This window comes from Urocampus carinirostris, chromosome 1 (assembly GCF_059441175.1).
Source record: "Urocampus carinirostris isolate Australia breed hairy pipefish chromosome 1, RoL_Ucar_1.0, whole genome shotgun sequence".
Lineage (NCBI taxonomy): Eukaryota > Metazoa > Chordata > Actinopteri > Syngnathiformes > Syngnathidae > Urocampus > Urocampus carinirostris.
In genome coordinates this window covers 22715387-22731453 of record NC_142349.1, presented here as the reverse complement: position 1 = coordinate 22731453, position 16067 = coordinate 22715387, and the positions used below count along the sequence as shown (strand labels likewise).

At 40.1% G+C, this 16067-nt stretch overlaps 1 protein-coding gene across 1 annotated transcript in view; it reads right to left on the bottom strand.

Moving 5' to 3' along the window:
• notch3 (notch receptor 3) overlaps positions 1 to 16067 on the bottom strand; it is a 48015-nt gene that overhangs the window by 19109 nt on the left and 12839 nt on the right. Inside the window, exons 3-14 of the mRNA XM_088330503.1 lie at positions 13938 to 14080; positions 13533 to 13868; positions 11510 to 11632; positions 11206 to 11439; positions 8095 to 8250; positions 7815 to 8000; positions 5343 to 5456; positions 3902 to 4015; positions 2187 to 2420; positions 1716 to 1826; positions 1026 to 1218; positions 804 to 949 (exon numbers count right to left, since the gene is read on the bottom strand). Of these exons, the coding sequence (XP_088186629.1) occupies positions 804 to 949; positions 1026 to 1218; positions 1716 to 1826; positions 2187 to 2420; positions 3902 to 4015; positions 5343 to 5456; positions 7815 to 8000; positions 8095 to 8250; positions 11206 to 11439; positions 11510 to 11632; positions 13533 to 13868; positions 13938 to 14080 (2090 nt within the window). The remainder of the gene's footprint in view (positions 1 to 803; positions 950 to 1025; positions 1219 to 1715; positions 1827 to 2186; positions 2421 to 3901; positions 4016 to 5342; positions 5457 to 7814; positions 8001 to 8094; positions 8251 to 11205; positions 11440 to 11509; positions 11633 to 13532; positions 13869 to 13937; positions 14081 to 16067) is intronic.

Below are 16067 nucleotides of genomic sequence, written 5' to 3'. Positions count from 1 at the left end.
TGTTAAAAGAACAATTTGGCCATTTTGTACATCTAAATTTACTCCTTAAGCAATTTGTTCTCATTTACTTTAGCACAATGCTCATCTTGCAATTGTGTAAGTTACGATAAAATTGAACACAGCAAATTAACTTTTAGGGAATCAAGACTGCTTTTTTATAACAAATGAACACTGTTCAGTTACACTCCTATAGTTAGACATTGAGGTGGTACTTGTGGAACAAAGACCTTAGGTGTAAAAAGTTTGACAAAAGGTCGTGGTGTAATTTCAAACTTATCTAACAACATTGCCTTTCAGAATTAACACACAAAAACAAATTCCCCCCCCCTATTGCAAAAGCGCACATGTATGCTTATTATGATTCTCCATTAACATTCCAGACTTAATGTTGCTTCTTTAAAACGCAACAGTTGTAATGCATCACTTCAATATTTTTCATTGACATCAATTTTAGTATTACTTTACCGTTAAGATAAAGCTGTTTTAACATTTGATTGTTTTTCAGAAAGTGTTATTTTCTCACAATAGCTCTGAATAGTTCCACAGAAGAAAAAAAGTCAAATTGATAAATGGTGAATCAAAAACACCGCCTAATATTTATACATACAATGCCAGTATAAACTACATGGTCGCAGATAAAAATACTCTTGTAGATAAAGACAAATAAAATGGGGGGGGGAAAGAATAGATGCACTTTGAATTACTTCAAAATGTATTTGTTTCATACCCTGGTTCTAATCTCATTTACCACTTAGTTATATACAGTTCCCATTATTGCTATTTTGCGTTCCATTGTCGCTCACCTCTAAAGCCCTGCCGACATTTACAGGTGAAACCGTTGAGTTGATCAATGCAGGTGCCAGCATTTTGGCAAGGGCTGGGCAAACAGTCGTTTCTGTCCAAGTCACAGTTCTTCCCCACCCAGCCTGGTTCGCAGTCACACCGGTAGCTGAAAAGATAAAAAGCAATGATTGTTGCCCAAAACCTCCCAAAGCATGCCATAAATGTCAACCCTGTGTGCATACCCATTGATATCATCTCTGCATGCCCCGTGGACGCAGGGGCTACTGCCACACTCGTCCACCTGCGAGTAGCAGTACGGGGGTTTGAATCCTTCCGCGCATTGGCAGTGGAAGCCGTTCTCTTCATCTACACATGTGCCCCCGTTGCGACAGGGGGTAGAGGCACACTCGTCTATCTCTACGTTACACTTGGGACCTGACAAGATAACGAGTGTCAAGAATGCTGTATGAATGAAATGTAATTGTGCATATCAGGGATGTTCCAAGTTTTTCCGTTGAGTGCAAAAAAAAAAAATTAGAATTAGTTTGATACACTGTAACATTCAACATGTATATTTAAATATAAGAACAGCTAGCAATGTTTAACATTCATAAACATTTTTTATTGGCAAGAGATAGCGTAACCTTGAACTTGATTAAAATATTCTTTAAAAAAGCATTGTGATAGCTTTTGTTTGGATAAGTTTAGATAGAAAAAATAAATAAAATGCAAATGCCAGTATTTAGCAAACGTTTTTGAGGAACATTTAAACTAAAACAAAGTTATGGGACCATATAACATTTATTAAATCAATATATTTTTAAAGGGACCGCTTTTCGGCGGATATTTGTAATGACTTACTGCCTAAAAAAGTGGGCTCTGAGCGAGACTTTGGACACCCTCTTGGTATAATCAAATTCAGAAAGACTTACCGGTGAAGCCAGGCTTGCAAACGCAGTCATAGCGGTTGATGCCATCTTTGCACATGCCATAGTCACAAGGGCTACTGGCGCAGTCATCAAAATTGATTTCACAGTTGGTGCCTATAGTGATATTAAAGTTTGTAAATGTTTTTCCACAATATCTCTAACAGTAAAACATAATAATATATAATGTTTCAAAGGTACAAAGAAAACATGACTCAGTGAATCCTAAACTAAGAGGCAGTGCTGAATGTTGGAAGTAACACCTCTGGGAGTCAGTAGGGATGAGTACTTCCAATAAATTATAAGCATCCAGGCATACAACTACTTAGTTAACATTAAAAACCGGTTAAGTTTATTAGAAAATTGGCCTTTTAATTATTTCCAGAATATCAATGTGAGAATGTAAGTCCGAACCAAAATGTTTTAGCATCACAAAAGCAGATATTAGATTTATATCATTAGCTGTAAGTGAGGTACCTGATGTCCCATGCTGGCACTGACAGATGTATTTGTTGACCAGATCCACACACTTTCCCCCGTGTTGGCAAGGGTTGCTGTGGCACTCGTTTAGCTGGTTCTCGCACCGGTATCCCGTGTAGCCCGCATCACAATTGCAAGTATAGCTAGCAATACCGTCCATGCACGTGCCGTGGTGGCATGGGTCAGGCTGGCAGTTGTTAATGTTGCTCTCACAGAGGGTACCCTCATATCCTAACAAGAGGTGGTCAAACAATATAATTGTTAACATTGTTTAACATTATTGTTAAACTATCCTTAAAACAGTCATGAGCTCTCAAATTTGTTGTTAACATGAATTTTAAATTATGAAATAAATGTGCATAACTGGCAAATTAGTATAAAACATTATGCTGTCAAAGATCTTACATTTTGAACACCTAAAAATGTTCAATATTTTCAAAAAAATAACATGTGGTAAATGACTATTAGGAGTGCAGTATATTACTGGCATCAGACAAAAACCTAAAACCTAAAAATAATTTGGAAAATGTTACATTTTTTTCCAAATGTAGCTATTTTTGGTCAGTTTATAGGTAAATATATGTTTGTGTAATTTTAATGAATCACTGTAGACTAAGATATATTGAAAATTTTCAATTGCAAAGCACTTTTTTATCTCTTTTGTAATTCTAACGGTGAACACGCATGCTGTTTATGAGGTCTGCTGAATAGTCACAATTTTTCAGGTACAATGACAGCGTATCAAAATAAAATGCTCAGTTGTTTTCGTTTCCACATGAAGTTCATAAAGTAATATGAAGAGATGACCATACGTCAGCATGAGTCTGTTTATACCCAAGGAAACACTTTAAACAATGTTGTCTGCAACATGATTATTCTTTTAATTCAAAATATTCAATTTTATCGTGCTTCGATTTCTTATAACCACCTGCTCAGCTTGAATCTCAATCACAACGGAAAAAAAAATTCCCCACATCTGTCATCCCAAAAATGTATCTCGGCTTCAGTGGGTATGGCTCTCCCTGGTTCTCATGCCAACAGGTTGTCTGCATGTCAGACAAGTATTGGTTTGTTTGGTGTGTGGATGGTGTGCTGCTGCGTTGGGCAAAGCAGCAAAGAAAAGTCCAACCCAAGGCCCCCCAGGCCTGCTTTTGTTCTATGCAGCCGAGGGAACAATAGCGAGCTGCAGCATGTCAAACAGAGCCACTTCACCGTGCAAGGGAGTGGGTTTCGGGGTTAGGGGGTGCAAATACAGGGAATACCAAACAGCATGCATTTGAAACAATAAAGCAGACCAAGCTACAGATAAGGATTAAATAAACGCTTAACATCAAAGCGAATTGTTAACAAGTGACACTCTTCCTTCCAAGACAGTCTTGGTGAGGTGGGGCTTTTTGGGGTTTAATTGGTGAACATGAAGCATGTGAAGGAATGAGGGACGGGGGACACCATAAGGCGATGTGTGTGAGTTGAGCAGATGAACAAATGAACAGATGTCGAGGTGACGACCAAGGTTTTTATCTTGGCGAGTACTGGTGACCCTGTGATCTTAGGAGGGGCGGTGAGGTTCAGGGCGGATTAGTGGCCTCAAATCAGTTTGCAAAGAAATAGATGAAACCTATCCCATCCATCACTCCCACCAAAAAACAAACCCACAACGTATTGATTGAAAGTCTGGTTAAGAAAATGTGTTTAGTTATTCTATAAATTACCTTCTGCGCAACGGCACTCAAAACCGTTGGGGCGGTCGTAACACTTAGCGCCGTTATGGCAGGGTGTGCTGGCACACTCGTCGATGTCGATCTGACACATGGTTCCTGTGAAGCCTGGGACAGTCAAACACAGAGGCGACAGGTCAGAGAGCAACCCGAGGGCGGTTTTGTCACTTCTTAGTGGCGGGGGGCAAAGGTCTACTTTGTGGTCAGAGACGTCTGGTTCAAAGATGCGTCATCTGGGCGCTGATGGATATCCCATGACCTTGGCGACATTTCAAGGTCATGGAAAGGAGTTTAATACAAGGTGTGTTGACCAACATAAATTGGTGATCACAAAAACTGTGCATAATAGTTCGGCCGTGTTGCTTTGAAGGCTTGAGAAACTCTGCAGCCTTGAAATTGGTGGGCAAAGTGCCCAGATTGGGGGGTGAATTGGTGCTTCGATAGCACGCTGCTCGGTTGATTAACAATGTGAGGATGGGCTGTGTGTTGATGCTGATGGGGGGTGTTAGTAGAGGAGACAGTGGGATTCTTTTCTCCTTTTGGGTAAGCATCCCCCTTGCCCTCCAACTCCTTCACTTTTCTACATCGGCTTCACTGCCTCAATAGTGAGATGGGGGAGTCAGAGGGGGGAGACGTCTGTCCCAGATGTAAATTGCGGATCTGGAAAAGAATCTCATTAGCAGGACTGCTGTTCCCTCTTTCACCAGCAACACCGACAACAAACCACCGCAGGTTGAGGGAGACTGCTTTCCCTTCTACAGTCCCGAGGGGAGGGGTTTTGGGGGTCACAATAGTGTCTTTGTTTAGGCAAATGGGCTTTTTTTTTCAAACAAGTGATGGGCCAAAAAATGTCCTTTTTACAATATGAGGATGTACATTTCAGGCTTTCATTGACAAGCTAGTATTATAATTTTGAGCTTAGTGTGGCCCCTAAATAAAGAGACAGCTCCCCTGATGATGGGAGTAACACCATGATAGTCCTGAGTATCTCCGGCATTTGTTTATTTGAAGTTGCTGCCAAAAGGTGTCCTCAACAAAAAAAATAGGCTCATAGGTGCCACGTGTCCCTCGCATATGATAGTTTTCTTATTTGTGAGTTTGTCAGTTTGTTATTTTGATTATTCATGGTATTATGGAGAGGTTTTGCTTGTATATAAAATTTGATGATTAGTCAGTTTGAAGGTGAACCAACCTCATTGGTCTTCTCAGTTAACAGATGTAAAATGGTCGACCCATTTTTAAGACAAAGCATCTCCCTCACTCGTCAGTTTTCTTCTTCATTTGATTTTGTGTCAATTGATTTTTCTAATGCTTGCCATGGGTTGGGGTATTTCAAAAGAAAATAGAATGAAAAAAAAACCTTTTAAGTGCAATAAAAAATGAGCAGAAAGATTTGAGGTCTTATGTTCTTTGCCAAAAAATACACTGGTCTTACCTGGTTGGCAGGTGCACGTAAAGCCATTGACCAAGTCCCGACAGATGCCGTCGTTCACGCACGGGTTGCTTTCGCAGTCATCGATGTCAGTCTCGCAATAAGTCCCCGTGTAGCCTACAGGACAAGGTTGCACTTGAGTACAAATTATACCAACCTTAGTTGCATTTATTGTTTACTGATAGTCCATAAGAATAATAATAGACTTGTAAAAAAATAGCTTAAACTACCAATAATTATAGTCCATGTAAAAATTTGTAATGGTGCTGATTAAGTTAATAATTATTCAAGAAACCTTTCCTGGGAAATCAAGTGTGCCTTACACCGCTACTCAGACTTTTGGGAGCTACTCATGGGTCAACATTATTGATCCTTGTGAGAAAGTATGTTCAATCATTTTAGGCATCTTTTTATCTGTGCATAATCCACACTGATAACCATGGGAAAATGTTTCTGTGAGAAACTCTTCTCTCTGGGGGCCCAAACTGAACCAAAGGATCTGCTGAACTGAACTCCTTAAATGTTACTCTCTGTGGACCATTCCTAAACCCTGGAGATATTGTCCCAGACTTGTTGACCGTTTCCTTTTAGCACACCAAGTAAGAGCTCCCCAGGGATAGGTGAAGCCGAGTGTGGAAGCCATGCAAGGAACATGAAATCGTCATCGACTTCACGTGAGCTTTGCCAGGTTCTCTGAGAGCAAGAGTGACGAGAAAGAGGCTGTTTCTGTAAAGCAAAAAAACTAAATAAGCAAAAAAAAAAAAAAAAAGAATGGCGGGATAAAGGGGGAGTCTCTGGGAAAAGGCCTGCTTTCCCTCTCTCTGTGTATGAGGGTGCAAAGTGGAGCACAGAGGGGCCCTATTGTTCCGCTCTATTCCCACCACTCTACAACTCATTACTATTCACAGCACACCGCTCCCCCTAACTGCTCGGCCTCTCTCACATCCAGTCCTATAGAGCGCTCTCCCAGCTCTAATTTGTATAGTTCCCAAAACCCCGGGATGCATGTAGAACTGTGCGTGAGAGTTTCACTCTGGTTTTGTCACCTAGAGTCCAAACCATCACTTTGTCCCCACTAATACCCTCTCTGTCTGGCCAGTACAGTGCGCTGAGAACAGGCAAGTGCCCCATTTGCCCTTCCAAAGCAATGGTACTCTATTACATAATGAGTCATTATGGGAGTCTGTGCGGCAACCGAGCAGTCAAATGCTAAACAGATGAGTTTTTTTTAATTAGGCAGATAATTAGTATTATTCGTTCCTACTATTATCTTAAATACGTAGCAAAATGTTCCACGCGTGACTGAGTCGAAAAATTTGGTCTCAAAGTTGACCCATCTGGCTTGTTTGCTGTCGAGCTATGACGTCATTAAAGGAACACAACACTGTCAAAAAGGTGAATCCCATTTACACATGTGAAGATTGCATACGGTTTATACTTATATTTAGACGATTGTGGCTTTTCTTTTGTGTTTTTGCCGCGTGCGTTGACCTTGGTATAATTTTGTACGCCTAGCTCCTCGTTAGCGTCGGGGGGGCCAAGGGCTTTCCTATTTTTTTTGTTTCTGTTTGGTACTTGTTTGGCTGCCCACCATGTTTGGCCGGCTAGCCTGATGTTAGCGCGTGTTTTGCCGTGTCTCTTGGTTTACTCACGACCAACTTTGCATTTATTACCATAGCTTCTTTTGTTGTTGGTTCCCTGATTGCCTGGCTGCTCACTGTGTGTTTTTAACGGCAAGCCCGGCGTTAGCGCTGGTTTTGCCATGTTCTTTGTTTTTTTATTTCTGGCAGGCTTCGTGTTTATCGCTGAAAACATTGCCATTTTTTTGTTGTTGGTCCCCAGTTGGCCCAGCTGCTAAACGTGTTTTTTTGATTCGGTAGTCAGGCGTTAGCAACAGTCTTGCCCTTGTTCCTTAGTTTGTTTATTCCCAGCAGGTTTTGCTTATGACAACATAGCCATTGACCCTTTCCATTGTTGGTTACCGGTTAGCCAGGCTGCTCACTGCATGATTGTTGGTCTGCCAGCCTTGTGGATTTATGCCGAGGAAGCAGCCACCTTACGTAGGTCTGTCCCGTTAGACCCCCATTGGCTGCTCTCTATGTGTTATTTTTGCTATTTAGGACCTTTTTGACTGCTAGCCCTATGGTGTAACATTAATTGAATCCACCTGCGACACAACATCTTAGCATTCTCCCAAAATTTGGCTTAAAACACCTGTAACCTCTTTGACTAATTAACACGTAAACCAAGATGGCAACTGGCTTGATAGGGCGCGGGTGTTCTTCAGATGACGTCAAAGCTTAGGATGAAAAAGGCATGACATGTTGTCTTTGAGATGCATTATCTCAGAAAATCCAATCAAGTATATATAGATTTTATGCAAAAAGAAAGATGTACTGTTCACTCACATTTTGCACATTTAAGAACTTAGGAATACTTTTAAGTCCTCTTTCCATGCAACTGATGGAGTTATACCTGGCATGCAGATGCAGGTGAATTCTCCAATACGATCAAGGCAAGTGGCGTCATTCTGACAGGGCATGGACAGGCATTCATTGATGTCGATCTCGCAACGTGGGCCCGCATATCCCCGGCCGCACTGACACAGGAACGAGCCTTCGGTGTTCATGCATTTTCCAAAGTGCTCACACGGGTTTGCACCTGTGAAACAAAAATGGGGTTAGAACAAACCAAAAATAAAGCTGCAAGACTTGACAGCACTGTCATGGCTACGGTACAATGAAAGCAGACATACCGATAGAGCATTCGTTCATGTCCTGGTTACAAGCGCCTCCCACAAAGCCAGCAGGGCAGGTGCAGATTGCACGGCCGTTGAGAGGGTTGGTGTCACAGACCGCTCCCTCATTGCAGGGGTTGCTCACACATGCGTCCTCCAGGTGGCATAGCAATCCTAAAGGAGAGAGAGAAATTCAACAATGCATATTGCATATTGAACAGCTGCCTCCACCAAAATTGGATTAAAAGGTTTGTTTTGGCAATGCTTCCATTTCAAGATGGACAAAGGACGTTATGTACAGTTTGTCGAATACACACGTGTCAAACTAATAGTTCGTGCATGACATGTTGTTTTTGAAATGCATTATCTCAGAAAATCCCATTAAGTATATATAGATTTTATGCAAAAAGAAACATGTACTGTTCACTCACGTTTTGCACATTTAAGAACTTAGGAATACTTTTAAGTCCTCTTTCCATGCAACTGATGGAGTTATACCTGGCATGCAGATGCAGGTGAATTCTCCAATACGAAAATCATGTGCCCACCACATGATTTCGGGTGGCCCGCTAGAGCTTAAAATGACTAGGTGTCTAAAAATAAATGGGTAAAACGGGTGCTTTGACAAAAAAATACATTTCCCACAATGACTACAATAGCTGCGAAATGACAGCTCAGTGCCACTGTATGCCAATATTTCTAAGTCGATAATGAGTGGAATCGAAAAATAAATGTTCCTAAACATCTCTAAGAACTTTTTGTTGTACAGTGATACCTCTGTATATGAAAAGATGTAAGTTGTAAATTGTACCCGCATCGTGCTCATATCTAGAATTGCTTGTATCTTGAGTACATTTTCCCTATATGAAATCACTGAAAAGAAATTAATTCGTTCTGGTCTACCAAAAGCATCTAAGTTAACCCATAACAGCTATTAAATCTTCTGGTTCACTAAAGAACATTCAAATTGTATTGTATTTGTATTTAACATAAGAATACAGTAATAAGATACACAAAATTATAATAAAATGACTTAAAAGCCTCAGTCTGTAGTTGCAACACCACTTGCATTTTTTCATTGAAAAACATCTCGTAACTCAAATTAATCAAAGCTCGTATGTAAAGGAACCACTGTACCTAATTTATAAGATAATGTCCTATATATGTGTAGTGACATTTTTTTCAATACAACTGTGGTACCCTTGTAATTTTCTTTATGTGAATAATTAATACATTCAGAGTTACTTTGCATGAAGATTTAGTTACATTTATTTTACATAGAAATTCTATTTAGTTATCAGGCCCTTTGAAGACAGCCATTACGCCGATGTGGGCCTCGGTGAAAATGAGTTTGACATCCCTGGTCTAATATTTTTGTAAATCAAATATTAATTGTTACAGTTTATCGTGATAATTAGTTTATGTTACTCCATTGGATGAAATAAATAATATATAATGGATAAATCACCATTTATCCACACATGATAATTGGTAAAACAGAAGTAAAAATGATTATGCTGAATATACACATTAAACAAGTCAATGATGCATATCAATAATTACGCAAGTCCAACTTTACTAATACTACTACAATAAAGAATCCATGGCAGTGTTATACTGTCTGCTAGGAAGTGTTATTGCATCATTTGTATAAATATTCCTTGCTTTAAGCAGTGACTCACACACAGAACCATGAAATCTTCATTTGCGCCACTGGACTTTACCATTGTTTAATACTTTCACATAGTGTTATTTGTTTTCTGACTTGGTTTAGAAGAACTTTTAAATTATTCTAAACTCAGTGACAAGCTGTACAAACCTATGTATCCACCTTGGTCAATCATTTCACTTGGTCTTGCCAGTGAGATATTTTTACGATGTGAAATACGAGGTAACACTCATTTAAGGTAGGGAAAGATTATCTTGTAAAGGATTGAAAACACACATTTTGTTACTGATTGTTTTGGCTGTTTTTAGTTTTCCTAGGTTAAAGGCACAAATATATTTAACAGTTATTGTAATGAATACCTGAATAGATACGTATGTTGTTTGTTTAGTCTGAAGATGAACATTGACAAGAGTGACTACGAAAGCTCAAAGCCTTTTTTTTAAGACATAGATGTTTGGTATTTGCCAAAATCAAAGTTACCACATAAAGATTGTAACTTGAATTACTTTGCAAGTAACGAATAAAACAATTTCAGGTAAACTGCCGCCTGGCCATCCTTTCCCCCGTGTAGGTTTTAGTTTAGGGGATGATGTAATAATACAGTAAGACCTCGGTTATCGCGGTTAATGGGGACCAAAACCACCTGCGATAAGTGAAAATCCGCGAAGTAGCAGCGCACCTTCAAAAAAAAAAAAAAATTTAAAAATATTTTTTTAGACCCGGTTAATGAGGAACAAAACCACCTGCAAAAAGTGAAAATCTGCGAATTAGCGACGACCCTTCAAAAAAAAAAAATAATAATAAAAAAAAAATCTCATCGAACTCGCTCTGTCGCGCGGCCCGGGAGTGACCTCCGCCGGCTCTTTGTGTCAAACTTGTTCGCCACCCCTGATCTATATTATACTTTTAGCAAAATAGATAGGCGGGTGGGGTGTAGTATCTCCTTGCTCTTACCAACGTTTATTTTTTATTTTTTTTGTTAGTATAACAGGACAGTGGCTAAAGAAATAATAAGCCTTTTTCAAATGTAGTCCAAATTCCAACCCAAAACCACAAGAAAGATGAATATAGAAGTTAATTCAGGCGAGTCTAATAAATGCACTTAATTGCACGCACATAATGACCAAGCTAAGACTGCAATCATGACTTTAAGCTCGGAGATGACTGCAGAGTTGAAAAGTTCCAAATTCTGTACAGCTTTCTTAAATACTGATAAGAGAATCCCTAAATATAATAACATTTTTGAAAAAGACAAACACATCGACTTGAAAAAAAGTCTCTTACGTTTTAATTTTGGTTATTATCTAATTGAGGATATTTTCAACAAACAATATTTAAAACCACTTTATGATCATATTTACAACATTGTGTGTGTGGCTCATCTGTTCAATTTAAGTGAAATTCTGCTCTCACAAACCAAACAATATCGTCTCCTGGCCCCTGAAGATGCATTATCTTACCTGTCTTTCCAACTGGGCATTCGCAGAAGAAAGAGGCGACTCGGTCATGGCACGTAGCTCCATTGAAGCAAACCGCAATGGCGCAGTCGTCGATATTCTCGCTGCAATCGTCGCCCGTCCAACCATTGACACATACGCACGTGTGACCACCAATGGTGTTGAAGCACGTTCCCCCATTGTGGCAGGCGTTTGGTTGCATGAGGCATTCGTTAACGTCCTCAGCACAGTACTGGCCTGGCGTGGTGTGATAGCAGCGTTTTATTAGCTGATATTCAAAGCATTCTTGTATTACGATGTGCTTTACCTGTCCATTCAGGTGGGCACTGGCAATTGTATGTGTTGACTCCATCCACACATATGCCTCCATTCATACACTTGTGGCCTGGGCAGTCATCCACGTTATTCTCACAGTTGTGTCCCTCGAAGCCTGAAGCAAATGGGGAGAAAGTGTTATCATAAACAAACACATTAGGTTTCCCACATTTCACAACAGAATAGTTTTTAACTCTTAACCTTCAGTCACGTTTCCCACACTACGGGCGGTGCAAGGCAATGAAAAGCTTTGGGGGGTGTCCGACTGTTTACACCCACTTTTGATGGTTCCCACACGACTTCAGCTACAGCCGTGATAGCCGCCTTGAAGGCTTGCGTTCCCTACTGTGTTTGCTTGTTTTATAATCTTTTAGTTTCAATGACTTCCTTTCTGGCAAGAGACATTTCCTGTCGGCTCCCCTGTGACAAGCCAAAAGGTCCAAAGTGTAAACTTTTTCTGTTGTGGACATAGAGGAGCAAGAGCGCGGGCGGACGGCCTCCTCTTCTAACCACTGCCGGCATCCCGTTTCTCATCAAGCCTATAAATAGCAGGCGGGAGGCTGACCTGTGAGGCAGGAGTAAATCCCAGCAGCGGCAACTCAAAACTGCGTCATTAGCTCTGGGAAAAACCTTTAACTGTTGGGAAAACAGTGGGCCTACGCTCTGTGATAGTTTGCATGTGTGCAAAGCCAGGTCTCCCAGATGTAGGACAGCTACAGTGGGCTTGCTGCAGTTTTGCTTTCATTTTTGACAGAGCAAACCTAAACTTATTCAAGCTCTAAATCTGATGTAAAAATGAACTCTGAGCAGCTTCTTAAAGCCAAGTTTAATCAATACTTTTGATGAAAAACTAACTAACAGGCTTTAGTAACATGGTTTTGGAGTTTGTATCAAGGAATATTGCTGGTAATCGAACTTCATATGCATTGATTCTTGAGATATTAGTTCCCGTGTCTTTTCATGGCTTGTAAAGGACTCTGCACGTTGACAGCAGGACATTTTTTGCTAACATTTTTGTTGTGATTTAAGAAATGTCTCAATCACTGCTTGCCAGCATTATCCAAACGAGCATTCCCATAGAAAGCAAAGGCAATCCACATACATTGAAAAAGGCATGGCTTGAAACACACCTTTGTTTATGACCTGCTTCTGCATGAGACTTAGCATTGTTTGTTGAACCTATTCACTTATACTTTACTCAAATCTACCAATTGTGCTTTTTTGTTTGACTTGACTTTATTACTTATACAGTGCTTTTTACACTATAATAGTAACTTTCACATTTTTAGTTAAAATTGGTATATTTGAGAAGATAAGAGAAAAATCTTGTCTTAGATTTATGGGAAATTTGGTAGCAATGAAAATAATATTTCCTACGTTTGCCAGTACATTGCAGGCTGTGCAGAACACTGGATGGCTTGTTTGATCTCTTGCCATGTCTCCAAGGAAACTTAAATCATTTTCATTTTCAAAAACTTAAAAAAATGATTTCATTGTAGTCTGGTGTCAAAATTTGGGTGTCATTAAGGATGGATGATCACAAATTGAGACTCTGACGGGTCTTTTCACAGAGGGACCTTCAACCACACTTTAAAGCAGAAAGCTAACAGACATGATTGATTGTGTCTTCTCTATTTTACTGTTTTCCTTTTATAGCCCTGAAGTTTAACTTATTTTGTTAACTATATTTAATATAAAAACAGCAAAAGTAAAATAAAAGCAAATATATGGCATGAATTAGTATGGGTACAGACTACTCAACATCAATAGATGTAAGTTGTGTCTTTGGTAAAGTACAGCTCAAATGAAAGCAAAACATCAGTGAAATTACATCATCATCTCAAGCTTGATTTTATAAAAAACAAAAATATATTTCTCAGGTTTGGAAGCAAGCAAGATCTGTAAACCGCCAAGGCAAATAAAGTTTTTATGAAGTATTTAGGTATTTGAATTGAAGCTCTGTGCAAGCTGGGATGTACAGTACATCAACAAGTAAATGTCCGGTTTTATTTTACCTGGCAGGCATGCGCATTCATAGGAATGATCGCCAGTCTGGCGACAAGTTCCTCCATTTAGGCACTGTGATGGGGCGCAGGGTTGGGTGGACATCTCACATGTGCGGCCACTGAACCCTGGCGTGCACTGACAACGGAAAGAGCCATGGGTGTTGAGGCAAAGACCGGCGTTGAGACAAGCCCCAGGCTTCCGGCACTCGTCCACATCACTGCGACAGTTCTTTCCCTGGAAGCCAGGTGGGCAAGAGCAGTTATAGTGATTATTCCAGTTGGCACAGCGAGCCCCATTGGCACATGGACTTGCGGCACAGGCGTCAGTGAGTGAGCAGTCTTGGCCTGCAATGTAATGGTAAGATTTAATCCACAAACTATTGTACTTTGTTGTGCCCATTGTGATGGAAATACCTCTGAATCCCCTCTGGCACACACAGCTGTACTGCGGGATATCATTGACCACTTGGCTCTTGCAGGCAGCCCCGTTAAAGCACGGCGATCTATGGCAAGGATCCTGGTGCTGACATACCTGACCGATGAATCCTGGGCGGCATCTGGATATAGAATTAAATCCATGAGGTAACCAGCAAGAACCTAAAGAAACAAGCCTTCACATTCAACCATTTCCCTTTTTTTCATCAATATACCACATCTTACATTTTCAGACCCCGTGAAATGACACCTCTTTTCTGGCTCATATTGTGGTGTAAGTCTAGCGTCAATGCCCAGGAATTATTTTATATTAGCACTGGTTCCTTCAAAAGTGCAGTGTTGTTTCTAAGAATGAGTGATGCACTCACAAATTGAGACTGACCATATCCTGAAAACGGGATTGACCAAACACATAATTTGCTTGCTATCCAGCTGGAGAGACCAATTTTTCAGTGTCAACTAACAATCTGTTGTCGTTACGTTTTTTTCCCCCCAGGTCAGCTCTAGAGAACATATGCACACACCAAGTGATGGCTGCCAGGAAGCGTGAAATCATTCCAACCACTATGCCAACATGTGAAAAATTGTTCTGCCCTCTGCACTTTTTAAAAAAAAAACTTTTTATTTCATCACACACAATTTGACAGAGGGTTGGGTCACCCATCATACAGCAACACGAACAAAAAATATATACAGTTGACATTCCCATAAATAACAACACCAAAAATGAAAATTAAAAAAAATAAATAAATAAAAGGTGAGGTGTTTAGACATCAATTTAAAAAAATGTGATAGGCTTCCATCTTTTCTCGAATTGATCTAGTTTCAGTTGAAGTCTTGCAGTGATTTTTTCCATAATGTACATTTGCTTGAATTTGTCTCTCCATTGTTTTATGTCAGGAGGTTGTGGTTTCAGACAGGAAACTGTGATCATTTTCTTGGCTACCAGAAGCATAACCCTTGGTACATATTTGCATTGACCAGTCAATAACGGTTCTGGAAAAAATCCTAATACATAGGTCACTGGGCCCTACCGCAACTCCCAACCAACAATTAATTTCATTTCTGTTTGAAGACTTCTCCAGAAATTTTATATCACAGGGCAATTCCAGAAAATATGTGTGAAATCCCAGAGCCTCCCACAATTACGCCAACATAAATTGGATGTATTCTTATATTTTGAAGTGATAGAGGGTATATAGAAGTAACGCATTTTTCCTTTCCATTAAAACTCCCTCCATGTCGGACTGCTGGCTATTTTGTGTCCCTCTGTCAAAGTCTTCTCCCAGTCTCGTCTTTTATCACTACTAGCTTTTTGTTCCCATGTTTCCTTAACCTCCATGTTATCAAATGTGCACTCTGCACATTTTAAGCAAATAGACTTGTAGCTGACATTTGGAGGAGACAGCTGATCCACTTTTACAATACTTTATTCTTTCTTTTGTAGCAAGTTACCTAAATATATCAACATTGGAACAAGGGTATTTGAATGCTCTCCATGGGCCAGAGAGAGTTCAGACAAGTTTTGTGCTGAGGTTAGTTTGAGTTAGAAACCTGATACCAAGAGTGGATACTGTGTCTGTAGACAAGCCCCTCACTACAAACAAGCTGTTTGATGTCGATGACAGAGCAGTGACGGCTTGGTTTTGGTTCACCCCGAGGCTGTGTCTTTTCTTTTACTAGAGAAAACCCCCTAGGCATCATTAACAGTGGATTTTCCTTTGTTTTCCTTCGTACAAGCATTATTTAACTCCATTATTGCAAGCTCTTTGACAAAACAATCAGATTTTTTAACATCCTGGGAACAGGCTAGTCTTTCTCCAATATGGCTGTTTTGATCTACTCCTGTCTGGCTTGCAGTGCAAGGTTAAAAAGACAATGAGGTGAAAAGAAGCCACAAAAGAGAGCACAGACGTATGTATCAACAATAAAGTTGTGAGAGAAAAGTGCAGTAGAATGGAAACTATTGATAGAGCCAATCCGAGCACAATGTGTCTTCATCTGATTGCTCACCAATCACGAGCAGTAATGATTGAGACCTTGAGTTGAAAGTAAGGGCGGAGCCCTAACACTTTTGAATTGTTCCATTCTAATTAGCTGTAGATGGCA